This window comes from Oncorhynchus gorbuscha, unplaced genomic scaffold (genome assembly GCF_021184085.1).
Source record: "Oncorhynchus gorbuscha isolate QuinsamMale2020 ecotype Even-year unplaced genomic scaffold, OgorEven_v1.0 Un_scaffold_2065, whole genome shotgun sequence".
NCBI lineage: Eukaryota > Metazoa > Chordata > Actinopteri > Salmoniformes > Salmonidae > Oncorhynchus > Oncorhynchus gorbuscha.
In genome coordinates this window covers 9745-19847 of record NW_025746664.1, presented here as the reverse complement: position 1 = coordinate 19847, position 10103 = coordinate 9745, and the positions used below count along the sequence as shown (strand labels likewise).

Sequence of the window (10103 nt, the reverse complement as noted above, 5' to 3'; positions counted from 1 at the left end):
AGATGCCATGGGGGGAAAGATCCCGAATCTCCTCATGGTCCCCTCATTATATGTTGAGGTAAGAATCAGAGTATAATGCTTGTATGGATGTCAACCCCCTAACACATGTTTATATCATCATCACCAAATCAACTGCATTATGGTAACAAAAGGACTTTGACAAACACAGATCGTTGATGCTACAAGCTCATAAGAGCAGGATGTTAGCGTTTAGCAGTTCTTCTCAACAGGGAAAGGGACAACTTCAAAAATGTGTCATGCAGAGGAAACAGACAAATATTTCGAAACCACTTTGTGGGCCTTTTACATCACATAAATCACACAACGGATTGGACGAATACATCCACTTGGTTGGATCAGATTTGTTGAATGTGAGCCAACGACGCCGTCTGCGTCCTGCGTTCCAGTGACCTCTTTTCCCACATCTGTGCTTGAATCCAGTTCTACAGATTCTGAATTTGGTTTTAATTGTTTAAATATTAACACCCCCCCCCCTCCAAATTCACTGTGTACAGAAACATTGGTTCATTAAAATCATTGAGTTACGTTCAGTCTTGGTACCACACCTAATATTATTAATGCATTTTATACTTGTACATTTCCTATGTGAATCACCCCGTTGAGAGAGATAGATATATGTATATGTTTTGGGTGTGTCCACTGGGGCAGAAGGAGCTTTGCGCCTCAAAAAGACATTGGAATGTAATGTTCACAGATTTCCAAAGCAGGGCGCCGGTCAAGGAGGGTTATCTCTAGGGTGGCGTATGCAGATTATATATTTTTATTTAACTAGGCAAGTCAGTTAAGAACAAATTCTTATTTTCAATGACGGCCTAGGAACAGTGGGTTAACTGCCTTGTTCAGGGGCAGAACGGCAGATTTTTACCTTGTCAGCTCGGAGATTCGTTTTTGCAACCTTTCCGGTTACTAGTCCAAAGCTCTAACCACTAGGCTACCCTGCCGAGGAAGTCGGTGAAGTGATTGGTGCATTTCAACTGACGGGTATGGTGGATGGAGTAAGGAAATTCACATCGTCCATACTACTGTTCTTCGATGAAAAGTCTCTCCCTTCTCATGTAAAGTTGAGATTAGTGAAATATCGTCTAAGAGCTTTTGTGCACAAACCCTTCTAGTGTCATAAATGCAAAAAAAATATTTGGTCACGTGTCAAGTGTATGCAGACCGGAATAATATCGTGTGCCAACTGAGGTTATGCTGCAACTGTAAGTGGCGAACATGCGCCTTCATTTCCCGGATTGTCCAGTTAGGGGGAAGGAGACAGAGGTGGCAAGAGTGAGGGATGTCCAGTGTGTCTCCTATCTGGAGGCGGTGAGAAGAGTGGAAGGGGCGAGTGGCGTTGAATTTCATACATTACATTTAAGTCATTTAGCAGACGCTCTTATCCAGAGCGACTTACAAATTGGAGACGCCATGGTAATAGAGCCTTGCGCCAGTGAATGTTTCTCGGCAACCAAGGAATCCTGATATATTGCTCGTCAAAAAACTTGGTCTTTGTTGCATTTAGTGCCTCGTCATAAACTACGCAGCACGTAACAAAGAAGAAATCAGAGAATATTTTAGTAATCGTTTAGTGCATACAGGACGCTCTTTTGTGACTGAGTTTACAGCCGAGGCCTTGCAAGAAATCCTTTCGCAGAATGTTCTGTCCTCACAGGCCACTGAGCCGTAGTCAGGATGTGACTTGAGTTGGACCTTGACAGACGGAGTAGGATAGGTTTTTAATGTTTATTTCCAACAATTGAGTTGTTTTCCTTCTTCTATTGTTTACCACTTGTACAGGAGGTGGCGGCGGCATGCACCCAACACTTGTTTGCGGACCGCAAAAATACCGTAGAAGAAGAACAACAATGCCAAAGCGGAAGTTGCTACCTTGCAAGATAGTAGCTGAAACGTTCGTGCTTGGAGCCAGCTATAAATATATCCTATTTTCAATCTCCGAAATGCAACAGCCACAGGACAACTTTGTTTGAAAGTCCTAAAGGATCCTTAGCCAAAACTGACGAGATAAAGCTGGCTAGCTACTTCATTTTCCACGTGGGAAAAAAGGGAGGACAGGGACTTGCTAGCTACGTTAGCTTGCTAGCTAGCTGTCTTTTCTACAAGGGATTTGGTGAGTTAAATAGCTAGCTTATGTTCAACAACAGCTGTAGGTGGAATACTATTTTTGTGCATTTAAGAACGACTAATGTTGACAGTCTAGATATGACGATATCGTCAATAATTCCAGTTTAGTGGTTCGTGAACAAACACGGCAGTGCAGGCCCGGTCCTGGCCGTTCTTCCGCCCGAAACGAGACAACAACAAAACATCCGCCCTACACAACTAGAATAGTGTAGCCAGTGTCTGCGTGGTACCGGTTGTAAAAAAACATACATTTGCATTGTGTTATTAGTCTTGATTCCTGTGACTAATCATTTTGGCTGTTTAAGCTCTGAATATCAGCTACCCAACTTGATCAGTGAGCCTATTTGCAATGAGTCAATGTATTTGCACAGCAGGAAATGCTGAAGTATTGTATTTTTGTTGTTGTTGCTATGATCAGTTAGTCAAAAACCATTAAGGAATATAAACTTGTAATCACTGATTATCATGATTTAGCCCGCAGGGTGAAACTCCTGGACAGCAAGTGTGGGTAGCCTGATTTTTATTTTATTTTTTAGGATGTAATATTTGTTAACATGTCATTCACATCGAATAGCTTTTTTTTATGGCCTTAATTTTGTTTAGTCTATCTGATCGGAGAAGTGTGCTTGTATGATGTAAAAACTGTCTGTTTCACGACATTGTCATATATGATGTAGCCTACCGTAGGCTACATGATTTATGCAGATTATTTTTTGACCGGAAGTTGATGGAACGCCATAGCGGTTCATCTCTCCAACAGCACCCTGGAGAAACACCGACCAGCTAAATATTTTGCGAAAATAATGAATTAGTTTGTCTGCCAACAATTAAGAATCATCAATGACTTAAAATGACTCCTTATAAATCGTAAAATGTATCAGTTTCGCTTACAGTCAAGAGGGTTGACAACGAAGCGACATAAAACGGATCTTCGATGTCCCAGTACCATGGCAACGGGTTTGAGCTGTTATACAAAACAACAGATGCATCAATTTGTATTTTTAAATTTAAGCTATTATATAAAATAATGCTCAGTATATATTGGGTATTGAACAGACAGACCGGTGCAGAATCAATAGCATGTCTCTCTGGTACTGTCCTTTAGGGCTGGGCAGTATGGCTCAATAGCATGTCTCTCTGGTACTGTCCTGTAGGGCTGGGCAGTATGGCTCAATAGCATGTCTCTCTGGTACTGTCCTGTAGGGCTGGGCAGTATGGCTCAATAGTATGTCTCTCTGGTACTGTCCTGTAGGTCTGGGCAGTATGGCTCAATAGAATGTCTCTCTGGTACTGTCCTGTAGGGCTGGGTGATATGGCTCAATAGCATGTCTCTCTGGTACTGTCCTGTAGGGCTGGGTGATATGGCTCAATAGCATGTCTCTCTGGTACTGTCCTGTAGGGCTGGGTGATATGGCTCAATAGCATGTCTCTCTGGTACTGTCCTTTAGGGCTGGGCAGTATGGCTCAATAACATGTCTCTCTGGTACTGTCCTTTAGGGCTGGGCAGTATGGCTCAATAGCATGTCTCTCTGGTACTGTCCTTTAGGGCTGGGCAGTATGGCTCAATAACATGTCTCTCTGGTACTGTCCTTTAGGGCTGGGCAGTATGGCTCAATAGCATGTCTCTCTGGTACTGTCCTTTAGGGCTGGGCAGTATGGCTCAATAGCATGTCTCTCTGGTACTGTCCTTTAGGGCTGGGCAGTATGGCTCAATAGCATGTCTCTCTGGTACTGTCCTTTAGGGCTGGGCAGTATGGCTCAATAGCATGTCTCTGTTTATGTTCAAATTTATTGGCGATTCACGATATATCTTGATATTTAAAAAATATGTTTTTCTCTAAATAAACTTTGTTGTACAATTTTCAAGGTAAAATACACTTCGTTTTTAAAAACGGGCAGCAATAATCTAATGGATTCAGAGCTTGTGAAATTATACCAAGGCTGATTATTTGCCTTCCACAACCATAAGACCCCACTAATAATTCAATCAAAAATAGTTGTACATGCTTTTTATTTTAATGCTGTCACTGATCTGGCTTTCACGTCTGTCTGTACAAATGCCCTTTTAGTTCCAGCTTTAACCAGAACCATGCATGATGCACATTCACTAACAATGTAGCAGTCATTATAGGACATTTAACCCTGGTCTCATAAACAATCTCTCCAGCACAAGCCCGCGTGCCTGGTCTCATAAACAATCTCTCCAGCACAAGCCCGCGTGCCTGGTCTCATAAACAATCTCTCCAGCACAAGCCCACGTGCTAGTGAGTAGCCAGCTCATATTTTATATTTCAAGTTTAGAATCTATTTGCTAGTTAAGAAGGCAGAACAGTTGAATTGTTATAAAAAAACCACACATTTCTGTCCGCCTCCAGCTGTTTGAACAGCAGGCTAGTGGCCTGGCTAGCCTGTCCACAATGTTCACATGTTGAAATCAAGTGGCCTGGCTAGCCTGTCCACAATGTTCACATGTTGAAATCAAGTGACCTGGCTAACCTGTCCACTTTGTTCACATGTTGACATCAAGTGGCCTGGCCAACCTGTCCACTTCGTTCACATGTTGACATCAAGTACCTTATTTCTCAGAATGAGAACGATTAGCCAGTTCCTTATATAATTGTTTATAATGCTTATTGCACATTTTATAAAACACAGACTAAACAGCCAGTATAACAGTCTTTATTTGACTACAATGCTGCTAGTGGTACGTGGTACTGTAATGCGCTCGCCACAAAATGAGCATTCATTTAGCATCTGTTTGAGTGGTGTCTGCTCTGCTTGTGTCTGTGTGTGTGTGTGTGTGTGTGTGTGCTCTGTTTGAAATGTGAGGAGTTGAAACATAGACAGGGATTGGTTAGAGAGGTTAACTTCTCTATTACAGTTAAATAATGTCTCCATGTGTTTCAGGGTCCATAAGACCGAGTGTTAGACCAAACCTCAAATGCAAATAGCGGGTTGAAACTGCTTGTCAGTGACGAAGAAGTGATCTCTCATCTTTGTTGTGAGTGGTAGGGACTTGGGAGAAAAGAGGCAGAGAGAGAGAGAGGTTTCACTCTCGCCAAAATTTTAGTTTGAACCTAAACTTGTCACCTGCCTTCACTTTGGGACGACAACTCCTGTTGTTAGGGAGGAGACATGAGCATTTCGTCGTCATATACAGATATCTGATGTAAAATGGGGAAAGTGCACACAGCACAGAAGGAGCAAAGGAGACCAAAAAGACAACATGCGAGCAAGTGGACATAAACCCGCAATAAAAAACCAAACAAAATACAACAAAAAATGTATTCTGCAATACAGGCATTTGGATTTTTTTTGCAAAAACATATATTCAAATTAATCAAATAAATGCGATATCGACCAGCCCTACTGTCCAATTTCTGGAGTCAGGTTCAGGAATAATATCGGGGTGTGGTCGGACCTGCACACTATATTGCTGGGTGACTTGAAGGACCATGGTCACTCAACAGGAAATATCATTGTGCTCTTTGGGTTAAATGTTTATTTTTGGGGACGTGGTCAGAAATATTGCAGACGGCGGGGTTCAAGTCCCTAGTGAGACACCATGGGGGAATGGGAGGGATGTAATTGTGAGAAGAAATGGTAGAATGATGATTTACTGGGAAAGATTGAGGTTGACCTGATGCTGTCTGAAGGGTGGAATTGATGCGTGTTGGAAAAATTATATACGCCAATGTACAGTATAAAAGTTTGAGGTCCTCCAATCAGGGGTGAGGGTAGGAATGTGATTATTGTATGTTTTACATTTAGCTATATATGTTTTGTGTTTTTGTTTCATGCTGTGTGTCTGCTGGTCCTGGTAGATTCATGAGATGTGTGCTGGTCCTGGTAGATTCATGCTGTGTGTCTGCTGGTCCTGGTAGATTCATGAGGTGTGTGTTGGTCCTGGTAGATTCATGCTGTGTCTGCTGGGCCTGGTAGATTCATGCTGTGTCTGCTGGTCCTGGTAGATTCATGCTGCATGTCTGCTGGTCCTGGTAGATTCATGCTGTGTCTGCTGGTCCTGGTAGATTCATGCTGTGTCTGCTGGTCCTGGTAGATTCATGCTGTGTCTGCTGGTCCTGGTAGATTCATGCTGTGTCTGCTGGTCCTTGTAGATTCATGCTGTGTCTGCTGGTCCTGGTAGATTCATGCTGTGTCTGCTGGTCCTGGTAGATTCATGCTGTGTCTGCTGGTCCTGGTAGATTCATGCTGTGTCTGCTGGTCCTGGTAGATTCATGCGGTGAGTGGTGTGTCTGCTGGTCCTGGTAGTTATGGGTGCGCTCACTTCCATGCCCGCCTGGGCGTACCAAGTCCCGCCCTTGAAAAATCCCTTTGGGCCTGGGCGGGGCCTTGTCGATGTCTCTGGGCAAGTGGGGGCACGAATACCCTCTGACCAGAACACCCTCTGATGTGTGCGGCCATTGGTATTGTCTGTGTTTTGTTGTTTTAAAGAAAATAAGAAAATCAATCTACAAACAGGATCAGTCTAATGTTTGGACACACCTACCCATTCCAGGGTTTTTCTTTATTTGGACTATTTTCTACATTATAGAATAATAGTGAAGTCATCAAAACTATGAAATAACACATACAGTGGGGCAAAAAAGTATTTAGTCAGCCACCAATTGTGCAAGTTCGCCCACTTAAAAAGATGAGAGGCCTGTAATTTTCATCATAGGTACATTTCAACTATGACAGACAAAATTAGAAAAAAATCCAGAAAAATCACATTGTAGGATTTTTAATGAATTTATTTGCAAATTATGGTGGAAAATAAGTATTTGGTCACCTACAAACAAGCAAGATTTCTGGCTCTCACAAACCTGTAGCTTCTTCTTTAAGAGGCTTCTCTGTCCTCCACTCGTTACCTGTATTAATGTCTCGTTAATTAATCATTAATCAGAGGTTTTAAATGTCCAAATTCATCAATATGCTGAAATAATTTGTGATTTGGTTGAAGACCAAGACATACAAATTCCTCTACACACACACACACACACACACACACACACACACACACACACACACACACACACACACACACACACACACACACACGTCACACTTGTTCAGATTACTTGTATTTTGCTAAAATACTACCTTTTACAAACTGCTCACGCACCAATATTTACCAAGCTGTCACTCCAGACTGAAATGGATTAGTTTGTTCTACTGTAATAAATAGCGAGCATATTAATCACTCACATCGAAATCAATGAAAATGGGACAATTGTCTTCTAAAAAAAAACGACCACAACGAACTTGGGAATATTTCCACACCTGTTGATGGATGACCTGTAGTAGCCATTTATCAACTGGACTTCCTGCTGTCTTCTACAGGTCATCTATAGTGTATGGACTTCCTGCTGTCTTCTACAGGTCATCTATAGTGTATGGACTTCCTGCTGTCTTCTACAGGTCATCTATAGTGTATGGACTTCCTGCTGTCTTCTACAGGTCATCTATAGTGTATGGACTTCCTGCTGTCTTCTACAGGTCATCTATAGTGTATGGACTTCCTGCTGTCTTCTACAGGTCATCTATAGTGTATGGACTTCCTGCTGTCTTCTACAGGTCATCTATAGTGTATGGACTTCCTGCTGTCTTCTACAGGTCATCTATAGTGTATGGACTTCCTGCTGTCTTCTACAGGTCATCTATAGTGTATGGACTTCCTGCTGTCTTCTACAGGTCATCTAAAGTGTATGGACTTCCTGCTGTCTTCTACAGGTCATCTAAAGTGTATGGACTTCCTGCTGTCTTCTACAGGTCATCTAAAGTGTATGGACTTCCTGCTCTCTTCTTCTTCTACAGGTCATCTAAAGTGTATGGACTTCCTGCTCTCTTCTTCTTCTACAGGTCATCTAAAGTGTATGGACTTCCTGCTCTCTTCTTCTTCTACAGGTCATCTAAAGTGTATGGACTTCCTGCTCTCTTCTTCTTCTACAGGTCATCTAAAGTGTATGGACTTCCTGCTCTCTTCTTCTTCTACAGGTCATCTAAAGTGTATGGACTTCCTGCTCTCTTCTTCTTCTACAGGTCATCTAAAGTGTATGGACTTCCTGCTCTCTTCTTCTTCTACAGGTCATCTAAAGTGTATGGACTTCCTGCTCTCTTCTTCTGCTACAGGTCATCTAAAGTGTATGGACTTCCTGCTCTCTTCTTCTTCTACAGGTCATCTAAAGTGTATGGACTTCCTGCTGTCTTGCCATTGACTGCATTGTTGTTGTTTCCACCAGCAGGACAACATGAGTGAAGAGAAGGAAACATTGCTGGAAGAAATCGAACAGAGTTTACACCCTCTAACGGAGGATAATTTACGACACCTGTGTGAACGCTGTGGAATAGATGGCTCCCAAGTTAAAGGAAAGAACCATCGCTCGTTGCGACGTAAAATCATGGAGGAAATGTGGGAAAATGCAGATTCAGTCAAATCGGAGGAGCAGGGAATATCTTGGTTACTCCGACTGAAAGATGACATCAGAAAAATACAGGAAGAATCTAGCGTGGCGCCCATGAGTCCCAGCCAGTCTGATGATGATGATGAGGATGATGATGGAGCTACAAACTGCGACGAAGAATGGAACGTGGAGGACAATGATGGAGATTCAGATTCGATGTCATCAAGTAGGAACAATGGTGTGTATTAGACTACAATCTGATTTTGTAACAGTTCATTGATTGGTCAATATTTATTAATTTACCCATATTTGCTAAATGTAACTATTGAGTGTTGTATAGCAGCTCATCTGTGTTGGATGGGGAACATACTTCAACACTAGGTCATTGTTAAGTACTTTGGTACATGTGAGGAACCTTAACTTCACGTCTTTGTTTCACAGGGGACAACCCTAATGGTCGCTCGCTCAGTGGGAGAGCCTTATCATCTGGGAAGGCTCCAGGGTTGAAAGTGATCCAGCGACCTTACAGCTGTGATGTATGTGAGAAAAGTTTCCCACATTTAGGAGACCTAAAAAGACACCAGAGAATACACACAGGAGAGAAACCATATGGCTGTGATCAATGTGGGAAGAGTTTTCGTCAGCCAGGGCAACTGACGAAACACAAGCTAACACACACTGGAGAGAAATCTTATCGCTGTGATCAATGTGGGAAGAGTTTTGCTCGAGCTGATACCAGGACTGAACACAAGCGAACACACACAGGAAGGAAATCTTATGTCTGTGATCAATGTGGGAAGGGTTTCACTACCTTAGGAGCACTGACTATACACCAGAGAATACACACAGGAGAGAAACCATATGTCTGCGCTGTATGTGAAAAGAGTTTTCGTCAGTCAGGACAACTGACTATACACAAGCGAACACACACGGGAGAGAAACCATATAACTGTGATCAATGTGAGAAGAGTTTTGCCGAAGCTGGTTCCCTGACTGAACACAGACGGACGCATACAGGAGAGAAACCATATGTCTGTGATCAATGTGGGAAGAGTTTCACTACCTTAGGAACACTGACTATACACCAGAGAATTCACACAGGAGAGAAACCTTTTGTTTGTGCTCTATGTGGAAAGAGTTTCCGTCAAACGGTACAACTGACAAGGCACAAGAGAACACACGCGGGAGAGAAATCTTACAGAAGCTTTGATCAATGAGGGGATTCAATCATCTCGCCTGGGTTGCACACAGTTGAAGATGCATCAGCGAACACACACTGGAGAGAGACATTACAGATGTGTGGTCTGCTGTGAGGTTTTTGTTTATTAGGATCCCCATTAGCTACAGGATTTTGGATTCCCATTTTTCACGGTTTTGGTACCGTGATGAAACTCAGTGGTGTGTCTGGTGGGGTATCTGCAGTCTATTCGGGAAAGTATTCAGACCCCGGGGAGAAGGACCTTGGTCAGGGCGGTGACCAAGAACGCAGTGGTCACTCTGACAGAGCTCCACAGTTTCTTTGTGGAGATGGGAGAACCTTCTAGAAGGACAACC

General features: G+C 42.8%; 1 protein-coding gene across 1 annotated transcript; it reads left to right on the top strand.

Annotated features, from left to right (window-relative positions):
• Window positions 1-8396: 8396 nt before the first annotated feature.
• On the top strand, window positions 8397-9792 carry LOC124024911 (zinc finger protein 239-like). The gene is made up of 2 exons (XM_046338644.1): window positions 8397-8787; window positions 8991-9792. The coding sequence occupies exons 1-2, from the start codon at window positions 8397-8399 to the stop codon at window positions 9764-9766; spliced, it is 1167 nt and encodes a 388-aa protein (XP_046194600.1). The 3' UTR covers window positions 9767-9792.
• Window positions 9793-10103: the final 311 nt, after the last annotated feature.

Coding starts and splice junctions, on each gene's coding strand:
- LOC124024911 (XM_046338644.1), top strand. CDS start 8,397: ATGAGTGAAGAGAAGGAAACATTGCTGGAAGAAATCGAACAGAGTTTA. Junction 8,788..8,990: donor GTCATCAAGTAGGAACAATG/GTGTGTATTAGA, acceptor TTTGTTTCACAG/GGGACAACCCTAATGGTCGC.